Source organism: Panicum virgatum, chromosome 2N, assembly GCF_016808335.1.
Source record: "Panicum virgatum strain AP13 chromosome 2N, P.virgatum_v5, whole genome shotgun sequence".
NCBI lineage: Eukaryota > Viridiplantae > Streptophyta > Magnoliopsida > Poales > Poaceae > Panicum > Panicum virgatum.
In genome coordinates, this window is record NC_053146.1 from 43,965,448 (window position 1) to 43,984,137 (window position 18,690).

Sequence of the window (18,690 nt, forward strand, 5' to 3'; positions counted from 1 at the left end):
AAAGGACTACACAAATTTCAGGAGGGCGAGAGCAAGAACACCAAATGCAAACCATAACTTCAGAATACTGGTGCTTCTGGCCAAGACCTCACACCCTTCTTTTATAGCCGCTTGGGGCCTTACTGGAGGACAACCCGTGATGCTACAGTGGTAGCACTCACGGGCGCAATAATGCAGATTCTCCAAGCAGTAAAGTCTCATGTGAGCATACAGTAAAGAGATAAACATCCGGGGTTTTATTTTTGAGGATATTACGGGTGCAATCAGTGTGTCATATCCAATCGTATCATTTTTCTAGGATTCTACCCGAAAAAGGGGTCTTTTCGGATATCGGATCTGTTTAAACCTGCAGATATTTTTAGGAATAAAATCTGATGCCACGTCATAGATCCTTAATTCCAAATCTTTGCTCGGGGGCTACCTGCAAGATAAGGGATTTTTATTTAAGGCTCGGGGGCTGCGGGATATGTGCATCAAAGATTTATTTTTCAAATTTTTTGGAAAATAATGAAGGAAAAAGATTGAAGTGACCATCAGCCTGATTCTGTGATTCAACCTAAGGCTCGGGGCTACTCCATTTGGAGCGCGAGTACTTCGCGCACCATATATGATCAAGATTTCGGGGCTTGAGCACCTCACAGCCTCGAAGCAACCACAAATACTTGGAGAACTACTCGACGTACCTGAAGGAAGACCCAAAAGCAACCAGAGGGATGTTCTGACTACCTGAAGTACTCGAAGACGCCCAGCCAAGTATTCGACGCCTACATGACTCGGCTACGAAGAGCTCGGGGTTTGTCAGACCCGGGGCAACGGGACTGCTTATAGTCATAGAATGTTCTAGAGTAAGGAATAGTTCATGGATGTACCATACCTCTCTTGTAACTACCCGAATAGACGTAGAACTAGCTGCAGTATAAAAGAAACTACCCAATTATGTTGTAGTAGGACTCCAACTGTACTCGGCTAGGACTTTTCATGTAACCCTGTCCCCCCAGATATATAAGGGCGGGTAGGGACCCCCTCGAAACACATCAACACCTAAGGCAATACAAGCAGCCACACAGGACGTAGGGTATTACGCGACTCGCGGCCCGAACCTGTCTAAATCCTTGTGTTCCTTGCATGATCGAGTTTCAGAGCAGTCAATCCCTACCTACAAACCTTACTGCTAAGGATATCCCTGTGCAGGCTTGGTGGTAAACACCGACACTGCGTGACCCCAACATGACGAAGGCAATTTGCAATTCATCAACATAGGTCTTCCAATTATCTTGATTCTTTTAATCAATGATTCAGCCAAACCATTTTGAGTATCTACGTATGGGACTGAATGCTGAACCTGAATTCCCAATGCCATGCAATAATCATTGAAAACACGGGAGGAGAATTCGGCAGCATTGTCCATACGAATTGACTTAATTCGATGTTCAGGATAATAGGCTTTCAACTTGATAAGTTGAGCCATTATTTTGGCAAAAGCATGGTTGCTTGTCGACAGAAGAGACACGTGAGACCAACGCGTAGATGCGTCTATCAATACCATGAAGTACCTGAACGGCCCAGATAATGGTTGTATTGGACCACAAATATCTCCTTGAATTCTTTTAAGGAATTTTAGTGGTTCAGCTCGAATTTTAAGATATGATGGTCTTAAAATTAATTTCCCGGTTGCACAAGCAGTGCAACCAAAATCTTTATCTTGGGGAAATTTTATTTTTTCCGTATCATGACCTATGGAATTGCTGATAATTTTTCGCATCATCCCTATTCCAGGGTGCCCAAGTCGATCATGCCAGTTTCAGAATGTATTTATGTTGTGAAAAATTATCTTATAAGCTACATGAGCAATGGGCTTTATGTATGTAAAGTACAATCTGGTTTGGAGCGAAGAAAAATTCTCACAGATTTGTTTTTCGAATCTCGTGAGTTTAGTTGAGAGAAGAAATTCCTCTTTATTATCTTGATGTGTTTCCACATGGAAACCATTCTTACGGATATCTTTATAACTTAGAAGGGTACGAGTCGAATCGGGATACAACAAAGCATCCTCCATCGTTATTTGGGTACCCATAGGGAGAGTAATAGTAGCTCGACCTGAACCAACTATTAACGCATCCTGACCAGCAATGGTCATAATATTTCCTTCTCTTTTCTCAAGAGTATGGAAATATTTTATCTCTTTAAGTATAGAATTTGTGGTACATGAGTCCACAAGACATAATTCTTCCTCCTTTGGATTGTTATCAACAAACATCTTGCAGAAGTCCGGCGAGATCTCCGGTGAGTACTCCAGCGAGTCCCTGTTTTCTTCTTTCTCTGCCTCTGCCTACGAGCGTCAGTGGTGTGTGCGTGCGTGATAACGTGTGAAATGAAAAGTGGATGTAACCTCACTCTATTGATGAACAATACAATATATTTATACAAAGGGGAGCAGGCAGTTGCCTGGTGCGAATGGGCCAAAAGGCCCGAAGGGGCCAGATGCCCAAAAGGTATCTGTTGGCACCAAAAGGTGCCTATTACTATGTCTACTGTACAAGTGTCATTAATAGTTGCTAATGATGCTGTTAATCTTAATTGATCACTATTAATTAATTCTAATTAATCCTAAAAGAAATGTTGGCTCTTTGTTTGTTCTTAGCATCACATGGATGATCTTTTAGTTTACGAATTGACTTTCAATAAACATGTGTTAATTATACATTAAATAATGTTTGGGAACGTGGTGTGGATGCTATTGTGTATAATAACATTGGTATCATCCCCCTCAATGGGAGGGGGCGCGGGGAAGGGGGTTTTGAAGCCAGATAATCTTTTCCATTATTAAAAAAGAAGTTTCATGGCGTCTCCGAGCTTCCATTGGCACCAGCTGGGTGCTATTTTTTTGGCGAACGTGCCTGAGCATGTATTTCATTCAGAGCAAAGCAATACGACTATTACAAACCTTAATAGGCAAAAGCTATCAAGGCAAAAACAGAGCACCACCAAGCAAGTGACGGGCGACCCGTACAACAAACAAGAACAAGAACAGCAAGAACAACAGGGGAGACAAAGGAGAACCTACAAATCTAGACAACCACACAACTGAACCTGCAAAAGATACTACAACGCCAAGGGTTCAACGGCCGCCAACACAACAAAGGTGGCAAAGCATCCACCCGACCCACCGAGACGGCCAAGCATCCGTCCGAAGAGATCACCAACCAACGGCGGCAAAGCATCCGCTAGAGCAGAACGATGGCCAAGTATCCGCCGACGAGCAAAGATGCGGCAAAGCATCTGCCAGACGATGACCAGAGCAACCCGGACGATGTAGATGAAATGAGCGAAAAGCCAAGCGCAGAAGTGGAACTCTCCGAGAAGAGTAGACGACCACCACCAGCAGAGCTTCCAAGACGACGCCTTCAGGAAGGGAGCGACGCCACATGCGCCGCCATCGTCCGACCAAAAAGGTCAAGGTTTTCACTCGGAAAGTTTGCCGTAGGGGAGGAAAGAGGGACAAAGAATGACGCCTTCAACAAGGTAAACAGCGCCCGAGAGCGTCGTCATCAATGGCCCGCAAGCAGGCCAAAGCTTTCGCCTCCACCCAGTTCCCTCCCCAGAGCCGAAGACCTGCATCGTAGACGAGCACGTCGGCTAGCACCTTATCGCAGATGGCCACAGGGACGGCCAATGAAAGGCGGAAGCCTACCACCAGCACCGAAGCCGAGGGACCGCTGACCCCCGAAGACCAAGGGCGAGCGGTGGCGATGCGGCCACGAGCCCCCGACAAACAGAGCCGCCGAGGGCGCAGCCCGCACCCTGAGGCGAGCGGCGGTAGCAACCTGGCCACCCGAGGACTGGGAGCAAGGCCCGCCGGGGGTAGGAAGCCGGTGAGAACCCGGGGACGAGCCCCGTGGCGAGCGGCGGCGGTGGCGGCGGCGGCCCTGCCCACCCGAGCACGCCACAACCCGCGCCACGAACAAGGACGGCGACATGGCAGATCCGGCACGGGGAACCACGGATCCATCGAGGGGGTGGCCGAATACAGCCCCGGCGGCCGGCGGACTGGCGGAGGAGCATCGGAGCGTCAAGATTTGTGGGCCGGACGGAGCGGGGGCGGGAGGGGAAGAGAGATGGGAAGAGGGAGGAGCAAGCTGTGCCGACTTCGGCTCAACCGCGGGCCGCCGGCGCCGCCGCCCGGACGGTCACCGGCGGCGGCGGCGGCCACCGGAGGCGGTCCGAGGAGGAGGGGTGGGAGGCGGCGCGGAGGGCCCCCGAGTCGCCTGGGAGCGACGCGGGGGTCGGGGAGCGGTGACTACCTGTCTTTTCAAAATAAATGGTTAGCTGGGTGCTGTTATTTTTAACGTTTTTCTATGATCAAGTTTATAACAAATATATTACTATCTTGAATATATTATTGTAAAGTAAATTCATTATAAAGACTTATGTGTCTTTATGGGTTTAATAAACTAATTAATTTAATTTTGTAATCGGTTACATATTCTCCAATAAATTTGATCAAAGTTAGAGAACTTGAACTTGGGTAAAAACTAAAAGGTCTTACACCCTACATGTTATAGCAGAGGGAGTAGTATTTGTACATCAAAACCCGTTTGGAGATGCATTGAATTTTATTTGGTGTGGGGTCATTGTTACTCTCTTAATCTCTTTCCTTCTTAATAAAAACGTATGTCCTAAAAAATAATCAAGGTTGAGTTGCACACATAGTCAGCATATGTTAACATTAGGATCGATAAAATCATAAAATAAAAAAGGTGGGATGGTAACAACTAACAAGGATTAGCAAGAGATACGGTGTTTGTTCAGGTTTGATTACATTAAACGACAAGTGCGTGTAAAATTGTGTATAAAAAATATTAGACACCATCTGGTCGGTAGCCTCTAGGGATTTTTGTGACGAACTGTTGCCTAGGTTGTTTAGTCGATCGTATGCAAAAAAAAAAATCATTTTTATGGCAAAACAATGGACATAATTTTTAAATTGACTCCGAGTATCCTATCAGTTAGTAATTCCTACTGGTCCAAAAACCGGTAAGATGTACGTATGCAGGCCGCTAACCTGAGCCGGCTCACCTCAATATGTACAGACTCGGTCAAGCGTTGCCGTTTGGGTTTGCTAGTGAACAAGTCTAGCTGTTTTGAACACGTCCAACAGCATGCTGACGTGTCTGTCCAGTCAGTTACTGAACCTTCCACGGGTGCAAGCCGTTGCCATCGCAGCAGAACCGCGAAGAGCAGAAGTGATGCAGATTGAGGTTGTTGACACACGGCTCGTACGTAGTACGTCTTAATTATGCTGCTGCCTGTAGCTAGTTCTTCATTTGTCTGCGTTCGAAGACTTCAATTCAGTTGATGCGACTCAGATGATATAGATGTACGTGACGACGTGATGTATGCAGATGCTCTACCGCGTCCTTAATCAAGATTTAAAGGTCTTTTAAATCTTTGTAAAAAAATCCAGTTCTTTTTATGCAGATTAACTGCATATATTGTTACGCCTGAAGTACTGACTGAATGCAGTGAGATCTGGAGAAGACACGACCTACTGTCTGTCTATATGGAGGTATCAGATATCGTCACAAAGACGGTCCACGCACGAAGAACATGACATCATGCATATGTTGTCATTCCGAGTCAACGCTATATGTTGTCATTCCAAGTCAACGCTCAGTGAAGCTGTATCAATCAATACTTCGACCAAACGGCATAGTCGCTTCTCACTCAGGAATATTCTGGCCTCCAGGGGTCTCTGTACCTGAAGTCCTGCATGCTGTAGCTATCATGCACGGATCAGTTACGTTTAATTGAAGAGCAACTACCCTTGTTTATCTGCTAAAAACATTAACGATCTCGGATCTCGTACTGACGCCACCAAAAAATAAAGATCCCTCAGATATTTAAACATTTAAAAAATAGATCTCGAGGGCAAGGCAGAACACTGGATTTATCTGTGTTGACTGTTCGACAGATCCACTCCAGAGTCCATACTCCATATATATACTCTTATTTACCAATGCACGTCATCAGCATTGTTGAAGTTCAGACCGCTAATGAATATAACCAGGCCGCAATTTTGCAGCTTCCACCATGGTCTAATCTTCTATTTCCAAGTCTGTACCCTCTTTTACCCGTCATCCATGAGACCATGACTTGGATTTATTTATATGGGAGCAAGCGGTGACGGGTCTCGAAGATCTCCAGAATGCAAGTTCCAACAGTTTTGCCGTCAAATGACGGGTTATGCAGCACTAGCACAGTCCACGCCTGAGTTGGAACGCAAATAAACACCACAACAATTACTCACCAGTCGAATGATCCGTCAAAAACGTTCTCCGCGTATCCGCGACGACGAACGCCCGGCTCGACTGCGGAGCATACAGGCTTCAGCTGGTTGCATGCCGGCGGCCTATAAGTAGATACCACACCCCTCTAAGTTCTGAGCACTCGTCATATATACCTCCGAGCTCGAGGTACTGATCAAGAGCGAGCAACCGATCACCGACGCGCGGAGGATCCAAGCACCGAGCGAGAAGACGATGAAGAGAGGTGGCAAAGGCCCGGGGGCTGGAGCACCGACGACGGCGGTGCTGCTCTGGTGGCTGAAAGTGATCGGGTGTTCTAGCCTAAGAGGGGGATGGAGTGAATTAGACACTAATAAAACTTAGATATATGGCTCCAACTAGTTTGCACAAAACTTAAACTAAAACATGCTTTCTAGATGTGCAACTAGGTTGTTCTAATGTGAAACCCCTATCCCAAAAGATTTTAGCAACCTATAGCATTTCCTATCAAAAAACTATTATATGAAAGTAAAGGCACACAAATTGCTAGTAAGAAATGCGGAAACTTAAAGAGCGGGATAGGAGATAGCAAACTCTTGACGCGGGTGTTTATCCCGTGGTTCGGTTAGCCACAAAGGCACACCTACATCCATGTTGTTGTAGCACTCACTAAGAGTATTGCTACTCGGCCCCCAAGTCTCTTCTGTGAACACAATCACGGTCACCTTGGCCCCGGGTTCCACTAAGGAGCTTCTCCACAAAGGATGGGGTCTCCACGTCCCCCGCACAAAGTGTCGTCGCCGCTCCACACCAAGTCGGAGGGTCGATGACGTTGCCGGCGAGCTTCACGCTCCAAGGTGCCAGCGCACCAAGCTCTTGTTTTGGTTCGCTAATGAACCACAGCACAAAGGCTTGAAGCCTTGCAATCTCACTCACTAAGAGCTAATTCTTTACACAACAATCTCAAAGTGTGCTAAGGGCTAAGGATATGATCTTGATGCTTTTGTATGGCTTGGAGATGTTCTTGGGTGTGTATGTGACTTCTTTGGACTCCAGCAATCTTCAAATGGCCGGGGTGAGGCGTATATATAGGCCACCAAGTCTTGTAGCCGTTGCTCCAACGGTCAGCAGAAAATCTGCGTATCATCGGATGAACCGATGCCTCTGCCTGGGGTAGCGTCGGTTCATCCGGTCACTCTCAGACCCGAAGTAGCCGTTGAGCTTCTGTCAGCTGACACAGTGACCACCGGTCCATTCGATGCTTAGCCGTCGGTTAAACTGGTCACTCACAGCACTCAACTCTTCTGCTGACGTCATTACACTGATGTTATGCACCGATGCATCACCGGTTCAACTGGTGCTGAAGGATCTTCTCCTGGGCGCTTGACATCGTCTCTGGAACAAGGTATGCCCAATGCACCGATGCCTTTCGTGGATCCGTCGGTTCAACCGGTGCCTCACAGACTTGCATCAAAAGCCAGGCCATCGGATCATCCGGCAACCATCGGATGCACCGATGCCTATAGCATCGGTTCTTCCGGTGCTACTGAAGCATTGGTTCGTGGGGGCGGCCCTTTGGGCCTAGCTACGCCTATCTTGTCTTTGTCATCACTTGAACCTAAAAGCTTGAGAATGGTCATCTTAATAATTATATTATTCCAAGTATTGTGTTGTCATTCGATCACCAAAATCACTCGAAATGGTATAAATAGTGCCACGTTCCTTTCAGTGGCGCCGCTGGTTCTCACCGCCTCGCACGCGGACGCTGCGGCGGCGCGCCGTCTCGGGGTCGCTGATGCCTTACCGTCGCCTAAGGGTTGCAGCTATCGCGAGAGCAACCAGGGCGGTGCGTGCCACGGCCACGATGACGTGGGGACGACAGGGTTTCAGGCTCAGCCTACTCCCTGAACACCTACGTCCTACGACAAGAATGATCTTGGGAGCAATAAGTGGTTCTCCCCGTACACAGCTTCATGATTTGTCACTGATAATACAGAGAAGTATCTTTTACCACGGTCATTTTTAGAGCCGGTTTCGTAATAACCGGTGTTGAAGATTTTCACTACCGATGCCAAGGCAGGTGGACGTAGTGGCATGTAGAATTAGTCGATTGGTAATTCAAGCAGTTCTTTTATATTAATAAAGATAATTTTGTTTGCCACTACTATATATTATCTATTCTATATATCTATATCTATATCTATACGTAAAGTAAGGATTTTCACCTGAATTTTTGGTTTGGTTTGTCCTGTATCATTGACAAATGGGATATTAGTCCGCTTTGTACACAAGTCAAACTAGCCCTTCGTAAACAACTACTTTACGTATCCGATACTTATACCAACTCTGTCTGTAGCAACGCACGGGTATAATTTCTTATATATTTCAAAAGCGAGTAAGGTTTCCATCTTTTTTTTTATTCGTAGGTAGACCTTAGTCCATCCGATATGCAAGTCAGACCAGTCCTTCGTCCGCGACTCGATAACGTAGATTCCTCCAAACTAACGCATAGACAACTATACGTATCTGATTCTTATAACAACTTGTCCATAGCAACGCACGGGTATAATTGCCTAGTCCCTGCTATTTCTAAAGCAAGCAATGTTTCCTTAGTCCGTCAATCGGAATTCTAATCGGAATCAAGACAAATCAATCGGAATCCTAATTGGAACCCAGACAAATCAAGTGGAATCCCAATCAGAATACGAGCAATCTATTATCTAATCATGGTCTAATTAGACTCATTAGATTCGTCTCGTAATTTACAAGTAAATTATGCAATTAATTTTTTATTTTGTCTAGATTTAATACTTCATGTATGTGCCGCAAGATAGTTTTGGAATTTTGAATTTTGCATCGAAATAAGGTCTTAACAAAAGAAAAAAATTAGGTTTTCACTGAACACATATCCAATACAATTTGTGAGTAGATAAATTAGAAACTAAAAATATAAGAAAATTAGCAACTAACCAAACAATCCATATCGAATACAAATAGATAAATTCTAATTCAAAAATATAAAAACTAATAGTTCATTTATATAGCAATTCAGAAGCAAATTAGGAAGAATAGCTAAATACTTCCTTTGTCCTAGAATATATGTAGTTCTTCCGACAGATTAAGAAGATTGAGAAAATATGCATGTAGCCCTCATCAATACATTGTTCAATAGTAATTACACGTGCGGAAGCTCACCAGGAGAACCAAAAACAAAGCAGACTTGAATGCTATATATTCTTCTGCAACCAACGGGGATTAATTAGTTTACAAAAATAGTAGACCCTGCTAGATTATTCCCGCCTAAGTAAATGCGCCTAAACAAACATAAAGGTTGGACAAAACCTAAACAAATCTCAAGAGCCAGCGCCTAAAACACCAAAATCAAAATTTTGGAGCCAAAAAACTTGCGCCTACTCATGAACCGTCCAGCAGCACCCCTTGCCTCTATAAATTAAACCCGTCTGTAGGCTAAAACTCCACACCATGCCTTCTTTAAAAATCAGCAATCCATGCCTCCGTATCTCCAATAGACCCTGTTGCAGCCAACAAATTTAGTGTAGCACAAATCAATTACCATGACAATTGATCTAAACTCAGAGCCAAGTGCAGAAGAAGATGGAGTCTTACTTGATCTAAACCAGCTCCCGGTTATCCATGATGAAGAAGATGATGCTGCTTTAGGAGAAAATCATGAAGGTAAGTCTCCATTCTTTTTAATATGTAATCTTGCAATTGTTATTCATCTTCTCTTACCATTTCTCTAGGAAATGATAACCATGCTGCCATTGAGGAAGAGCATAGCCACAATTTGCAAGGAGAAAATCATGAAGGTAAGTTAGATTCTTTTCATTCTTGGAATTTGTATTCATCTCCTCTTACCTTAGAAATGCATCTGTAACATTGCTTTAGGAAATGAAAACCATGTAACAGCCGAGGAGGAGTAGAATGACACTCTTGAAGGAGAAGACCAGGGGGCTGGTCTTTGATTTGAATAATGCTCCAGGTATTTATATTTCAAATTCCATAGATTCACCACACAGAAAATTAAATAAAAGATCTCATTAGTGTTCTGATCAAGGAAATGATGCTAAGAGAAATGATTTGTCTAACAAACAACGGCAACAAGGATATGCAGCTCTTCTTGAAAGCAGTAGAGATGGAAAACTTAGTAGGGCTACTACAACAATTGTTGCTGATTTATTCGGTATTAATAGGAGAGTTGTGTAGAGGATATGAACTAATGTGAAGAGACGCGAAGCTGCAGGTTCTCAAGTTGACACCAAATCAAAAAGAACTCTCAATTGTCGGTGCAAGCGGCATTGATTTGGAGTAGGTAAAAATGGTTCATTTGAACAAAGGTACTACCATTAGATCCCTTGCATCAGAATTGCACATTAGCAAAAACAAATTTCATAAGGTATTCAAAGAAGGCCTCATACGCCGGCACTCAAGATGTCCAAAATTTTATTTGAAAGAAGAAAACAAAAAGAATGCCTACGGTTCTGTGCTTCTATGATAGATCCAAATACTATACACAGTCAACCAAGATTCATAGATATGCGAAACACTATGCATATGGATGAGAAATGGTATAATGGTACTAAGAAAAATAAGACCATGTATTGCATCAGGATGAAGATGATCCTCATAGGACAGTGCAGAATATAAATAGCATAAATAAATGCATTCTTTTATCACTTCTTGCATTGCCAAGATATGATGCTCAAGGGAAATGCTATTTTGATGGGAAAATTGGAATCTTTCCATTTGTTAGGAAGGTGAAGTCATTTCCTACTTTGCTATCCTATTCTACAATGCATTGGGATGCCCAAGTAGCGGAACGGGTAAGAATCTATTTTGCAACCCAATAGCTGTGAATATTGTGATTCACCGTCTCTTGCTTGCCCAAAACAAAAGATTTCACTTTTGTGAAAGTTAATTTTTAGACTTGATAATAATTGCTCAAAGACACAAAGAATTAGTTTCGTATTCTTTGCTTATTCAATATCGTGGTCCATAAAAATAACTTTATCATCCGCATATTGTAGAATAGACAAGCCGTTATCAACTAGATGAGGAACTACCTCTCTCACTTGACCATCATCTTTGGCTCTAGCTATGATGATTGCTTAACATATCCACTACTATGTTGAAAAGTATTGGAGATAGCGGATCACCTTGACTTTGACCTTTTTTTAGTCAGCAAATAGGATCCCAATTGATCGTTGACTTTTATTCCTACATTACCACCTTGAACAAAGGATTTAACCCACTCGCACCACTACCACCTTGAACAAACTATTTAACCCACTCAGCACCACGCTGGATCAAAACACTTCATTGCCTAGTGTTCTGCTCCAATTTATTCACCAGTGCACACCCACAAAAAGACACGTGTCATCAATTTCACATGCTTGCTGCTACCGTGCTACATGACGCGAACCACGAATCCTGGGCTCCTCTGGCGCCTAAGCAGTGGCGTCCAGGTGGCTACCGGCGACGTCGACGACGAAGCGGTACCTCTCGAGCCGCTCGATCGCCGTGTTGACGTAGTCCATCCCCACGACCTCGATGTCAGCGGCGATGCCGTGCTCCCCCGCAAAGTCCAGCATGGCCTGGCAGTCCGTGATGCTCCCCACGCCGTTCCCGGCGACGCGCTTCCCGCCGACGACGATGGCGTGCGCCGGCAGCTCCAGCGGCTTGCTCGGCGCCTCGGCGCGCCGACGACCACCATCTGCCCCATCGGCTTCAGAAGCTCCAGCAGCGGCACGATCCGGTGCCCCGCCGACACCGTGTCGATGACGCCGTCCATGGAGCCCGCCGCGGCCTGCATATATACGAGACGTCATTGCATCAGTGCACCCAATTGCCAAGCGTGTCCAGATCATCGGGGGCCTCAAGAAGTGATCTTTGGATTTTACCTTCATTTGGGCGGCGTCATGGCTGACCAGGAACGCGTCGGCGCCGAGGCGGTCGAGCGCCTCCTCGCGCTTGCCCGGCGACGAGCTGATGACGGTGACCTTCATCCCAAACGCCTTCCCAAACTTGACGGCCATGTGGCCTAGGCCCCCGAGGCCGACGACGCCGAGGTGCTTACCCGGCTCGTTGAGCGCGTACTGCACCATCGGGCTGTACACCGTGACGCCGGCGCAGAGCAGCGGCGCGGCGCCGTCCGGAGGCAGGCTCTCCGGGACCCGGACGACGTAGTCCTGGCTGACGACGAGGACGTCGGAGAAGCCCCCCTTGGTGGTCGCGCCGCCGTGGTCCACGCCGTTGGAGGCGAGCACGAGACGGGGGCAGTAGTTCTCGTGCCCCGTGCCGCAGCTCGCGCAGGCGCGGCAGGAGTCGACGAAGTAGCCCACGCCAACCGTGTCCCCGGCCTTGAACTTGGTGACGCCGGGGCCGGCGTCTGTGGATTTGAAAATGTGAAGAACATGGAAGGTGGTTACGATGCATGGGTGGAAAATGACCTTGCTGTGAAGAAACCTCAAGCACAAGACGAACTATAGCTGCTTCTATTCTCCAGTAGTCCAGTTGTTCTTTTTCTCGATGTGTATTGTTACTATTGTATGGTGGATAAGTTAACTGTGGGTTTAATTGAACAGAACATGTATAGTCTGTTGTGAACATTTAAATCGTGTGGAAACTTCTTAACAGGTGTCATAAAGGATGTAACATGAACATGCTCCTTTATAAACAAGGTGCGAATGAATGAATGTGGTTACAGCGTGCTAGCTAGAGCTGAAGCTTTGCTACATGTCCTAATTTACTGTACAGTACAAATAATTCTACTTTCATAATATATTTGTACTATCACAAAACAAATCATATAAGAATTGGTGATGAACGTTGCTTCTTGGAGATTACGTACCCTAAACACCTAGCCTGGACCAATGTAGTATAACCGCTTTTACAATGGCTGAAATCGATAGCTGAGATATAAGAGGTACCTAGAAAAAAGTATCAATCGGTATCAAAATAGGTGGAATTTATATCAAAATAGGAAAGGTACCTCCTGTTACCTTACCAAAATAGAAAAAGTACCTTTGGGTACCTCCTGGTACCTTTCCAATCACTGGAAGATGCCTCATGTAGTATTCAATCTGTCCATTGGTTTTTATTTCTATTTTTCGCTGCAGTATTGCAGCATTCGTTGCATCAATGTTCTTTGGTCATTTCGAGAGCTTGCCAGTATGAGCTGTGCCTCTTGTTCTTGACATGGGCATTGCAAATCTGCTTGGCAGTCAGAAAAATTATGTGGTCTGGTCATCTTAGTTTTAATCTGTTTTTTGCTATAACATATATTATTTTCTAAAAGATGAAAAACTCCTTCGTTCAAAGGCCTCGTATATATGAATATTTTCTGTAAGAATTAAATCCTCGAAATTTCCATTGTTGATGCTCAGTCCTCACCATTGTGAAGGAGGATATCTATAAAAAGATTATTGAAATGTTGGTTATATTTTTCTCAAACCGCCGCGCGCTCGTAGCATCATGTGCAATGTGCATTATACTGGTAGCAACATAAACATTAAAAGTATCTACAATGTTATTGTGTTAAAAAAACAACAAATCAGAGTAACTTGTAATGTTCAGTTTACATGTACTCAAGAAAAGAGTAGAACACCATGTCTCTCATATTTGTACACCAAACAATCAGAGCCACAAACCCACCATAAGCGCCTGAACACACCAACAACCGGCAATAGTCATTGGTTGGGGGCTCTGATTCAAGTATTCAACCTTCTGCAGCTATGTCTAGGCGGAGGAGCCGAGGCTGCCGGCGACATCGATGACAAAGCGGTAGCGGACATCGTTCTTCTCGAGCCGCTCCATCGCCATGTTGACGTAGTCCATCTTGATCACGTCCACCTCCGCGCCGATGCCGTGCTTCCCCGCGAACTCGAGCATGGCCTGGCAGTCCCCAATGCCGCCGACGCTGTTCCCAGCCATGCCCTTCCCGCCGGGCACGATGGCGTACACCGGCAGCTCCAGCGGCTTGTTCGGCACGCCCACTACCACCATCTGCCCCAGCGGCTTCAGCAACGCCAGCAGCGGCGCGATCGGGTGCCACGCCAACACCGTGTCGATGATGCCGTCCATCGTGCCCGTCGCCGCCTGCTCGTACAGATCAGGAGGTCCCCGTGTGAGCTACTGAGAGGTACCGATCGGCAGGGACCGTGTCCAGGAGGACCAGACCTTCATCTGCTCGGGGTCCCGGCTGACCAAGAACCCGTCGGCGCCGAGGTGCTCGACGGCCTCCTGGCACTTGCTCGGGGACGTGCTGATGACAGTGTGTAACAAACATGGCACCATTTATGCCATTTCGAGTGACTTTGGTGATCGTATGACAACGCAATCAATGGGACTAATGGTTTGTTGAGTGAACATTTCTAGATCCCAGGGATGAAGTAAAAAGGCCATACAAAGCAAAACACGAAGAAAGAACTCAAAGAAACGCTGAATTGGACGAGTTCTGCAGAAACCAGTAGCATCGGTGCATCCGATGGTTGTCGGAAGATCCGACGCCCTCGCTTTGGTACAAGTCTGAGCGCCAAATGGAGATCAAGGGAAGATCAAGTGAAGCACCGGTTGAACCGATGGCTTCATGATAGGCATCGGTGCATTCAACGTACTATGTTCCAGAGATGATATCAAGCGCGTAGAAGCCAAGTCTTCAGCACCGGTTGAACCGGTAGTGCGTCGGAGCATTCCATCAGTACAATGACGTCAACAGAAGAGAGAGGTCCAACGGCTAGTCCAGAGACTGTGAGTGACCGGTTTAATCGACGCCCAATCATCGGTTAAACTGATGGTTCTGCAGCATGTCAGAAAGTCCAACGGCTAGTCCAGTTGCTTGTGAGTGACCGGTTGAACCGCTACCCAATGTAGAGGCATCGGTTCAACCGGTGGTTTGTTGTTTTCTGCTTACCGTTGGTGCAACGGCTATAAGACTTGGTGGCCTATATATATGTGCTCTCCCGGCCATTTGAAGATTGCTAGAGTCCCAAGACATCACACGTACATCCAAGAACACCTCCAAACCATCCAAGAGCATAGAGATCAAATCCTTAGTCCTTAGCACAAGCTTTGTGAGTGTTAGTGCTAGGTTAGCTCTTGAGTGAGTGATCAAGCAAGGTTTAGATCCTTGTGTTGTGGTTCTAGAGTGAACCAAAATTGTATCTTAGTGCGCCGGCCATCCTTGGAGCTTTGATGGCTCGCCGGCAAGTCTACGACCCTCCGGCTTGGTGTGGAGTGGCGTCGACAACTTTGTGCGGGAACGGAGACCTCTCCTTCGTGGGCAATCTCTCTTAGTGAAGATCGGGATCAAGATGACCGTGATTGTGTTCACAGAAGAGACGTGATTGCCGGGAAGCGATACTCTTCGTGAGTGCTTCAACAACGTGGATGTAGGGGCGCCTTTGTGGCAATCCGAACCACGGGATAAATCCTCGTGTCGAGAGTTCACTTTCTCTCATCCCTCCTTTAAGCTTCCGTATTTCATATTGCAATCTTTGTGCCTCTACTTTCATAGAGTAGTTTCTTGATATGATTGGCTATAGGTTGCTAAACTCTTTTGGGATGAGAGTTTCACACTAAGTGAACCATAGTTGCACATCTAGATAGCTTATTTTAGATTAAGTTTTGTGCAAATTAGTTGGAGCCATTGGTTAAGATTTTAAGAGTGCCTAATTCACCCCCTCCCCCTCTTAGGCTAGAGCACCTGGTCGCTTTCAATTGGTATCAGAGCCGGGACTCACTTCTCTCACAAAGAAAGTCAATTCCATTGGCAAATTTGTGTTTACCGGCTCATTAGATCGGTAGGTTTCACCTCCTAGTGAGTTAGCTCTTAGGGGGAAAGGATGGATCCTTTTAGACCCGCTCCACGGTTCGACGGCACGGGCTTCCAACTATGGAAGATTTTAATGCAAGCCCATCTCCAAGCAACCGGGTTAAATGTTTGGAGAATTGTGAGTGAATATGTAAAAAATAATGGTCAACAAGAGAAGCAACATGATGTCACCGCTAAATGCATAATCTTGTCTTCTCTTAGTGACAATGTTTTCAATCGTGTTTATTCTTGTGAAAATGCTAAAGAGCTATGGAAGACTATCATTGAGAACCATGAGGGCACGGAGAATGTTGCCAATGAAAGATATCATATTCTCATTGATAAGCTTAATAGCTTTAAGCAACTTGATGAGGAGAATGCCGAATTTATGTACTCACGATTGAATACTCTTGTGAATGAGATTAATTCCTTAGGTGTGAAGCAAATTGAAGATTTGGAACTTATTCGCAAGATCCTTCACGCACTCCGAAGGCCAGACTATAATTTAGTGACCACAATTCTATATGAGAAAGAGCTCAACATGTTGACACCAAATCAAGTCCTCAACAAGGTAATCGCCCATGAGCTACGCAATGACATCAAGACAAAGGCGCCATCCTTTTCACCAACACATAGCTCACTTGCATGCAAACAACTCAAGAAGTTGAAGAAGATGACCATCAAAAGTAGCTCAAGTGATGAGGAAGAAGAGGATGCAAGAAGCTCCTCAAATAATTAAAAAGAGCCAATGAACCCCAACCTCTACAAGCAAGTAAAGAAGATAAACAAATACTTGAAGGAAATCAACTCAATGAGGTATATGGTCTTCCTCAAAAATGGGCCTCACCATCAACTCATGAAGGTTGAGAAGAAATTCAAGAAGAACAAGCAAAAGAAGGAGAAGAAGTCCAAGCATGAATCATATGGCATATTTGGTGAATGGGTAAGCGGTGGTGAAGAATCAAGTGCAAGTTCAAGTGATAAATCAAACAAGAAATTCACCACCCGCATGGGATCATCATCCAACACTTGTTTTATGGCAAAAGGTATGGATAGTGATGTAAGTGATGATGACTCCGACTCTCTTTCAATTGATGAACTTCTTGACTTAGTTCATGAGCACCAAAAAGTCATTAAGAAACAATCAAAGGAAATCAAAAACCTTAATGCTCTCAATGATCTAAATGCTTCTCTTGCTACAAATTATGAAAATTTGTTGTGCAAATTCAGATTGCTTAGCAAGGAGCATGAAGAGCTCAAATTAAAATTTGAGAGCATTAATGATACTAATGACTCTTTGAAAATGAAGCAAACTATCCCTTGTGCAATTCCAATTTCTAGGGTAGATACTTCAACTTCTTGCATTGATTTAATTGATGAATCTTGCTCTAACCCTTGCAATGAGAAATGCAATGAGAATATCGTTATAGAATCATGTGATGATCTCATTGCCAAGGAGAATGATGAGCTCAAGCAAGAAGTGAAAAGGCTCATGAAAGACTTGTATAGATTGAAGGGCAAAGGCATAGAGAGCAATGTCCAACCTTCTCAAGATAACCGTGAAGACATGGTGAAGAAGCTTGAGAACTGGTCCACCGTGACTTGCTCCAAGTGCCACAAAGAAGGCCACAAGTCCAACAAGTGCCCTCAACTAAGGAAGAATCTTCCGGGTGAGAAGAACAAGAAGAAACTCACAATTAAGAGTTCTCTCATTTACACCAAGCCCAATCGGAAGAACAAAAGCAATAGCATCTCCTATGCGATTAAAAAGAAGACCAATGGCAAGGTGATTGATCATAAGGTTGGGAAGAAGGAAAGGAGTTGGAACCAATCTATTTGGGTGCCCAAGGACATCATCACTAACTTGAAGGAGTCTCAAATGGTGTGGGTTCCAAAGGAGACTTAAAGCCAAGAACGGCTTCAGGGGATTTGGAGGCTTAGCTTACAAGTTGAAGTGAAGGTTCAAGCCAAAACAAGCTAAGCTCACAACTTCGACATTTATTGCCCAAGTCTCCCATAAGATAATGGTAGCTAGATTTCAATTCAAGCATCATTTAGCTCTATTACTTTTGCTAGATTGTTTGCATACATTGCATCTCCTAGTGTTATATATGGTAGGTTGCTTGTGTCATGATTCTAACTCATGAGCAATTTACATGGTTTGATAAGTATGTAGAAAGCTACACAAGATTACCCTTCATGGTACATGGACCTCATGCGGTATGTATTTCATATGTGTACCATGAACACAAACTATAGGGTAAATCTCCTATTATTGTAAAAATCAATGTGCATACATTTGCTTGGTAATTCAAACACTAAATGCACACATTTAGAGGGAGTTCAACCTATAGTTTGTGATTTTGAGACTAACATGTTTGCAAGTTTATCTTTTGTAGTCTCATGATGGAGTTAACACTCTAATAAAATATTATTCACAATCAATATGAACAAACAACTCTATAAGAGTAATTAGATAAATTGTGCTTTCATGCATATTGAGCTATGCTCTATTGAACTTAAATGCTCATATCTAAGTTCATAGGCTATGTGCTCATACATTTGCTTAATCTT

The 18,690-nt window shown here is 44.8% G+C and overlaps 1 protein-coding gene and 1 pseudogene across 1 annotated transcript; both read right to left on the reverse strand.

Annotated features, from left to right (window-relative positions):
• Positions 1-11,540: 11,540 nt before the first annotated feature.
• Positions 11,541-13,375, reverse strand: LOC120662657 (annotated as a pseudogene).
• A 466-nt stretch (positions 13,376-13,841) lies between these two features.
• Positions 13,842-15,351, reverse strand: LOC120660604 (probable cinnamyl alcohol dehydrogenase 8B). The gene has a single exon (XM_039939191.1). It carries the CDS (start codon positions 14,385-14,387, stop codon positions 14,043-14,045), a length of 345 nt encoding a protein of 114 aa, XP_039795125.1. The 5' UTR covers positions 14,388-15,351; the 3' UTR covers positions 13,842-14,042.
• Positions 15,352-18,690: the final 3,339 nt, after the last annotated feature.

Coding starts and splice junctions, on each gene's coding strand:
- LOC120660604 (XM_039939191.1), bottom strand. CDS start 14,387: ATGGACGGCATCATCGACACGGTGTTGGCGTGGCACCCGATCGCGCCG.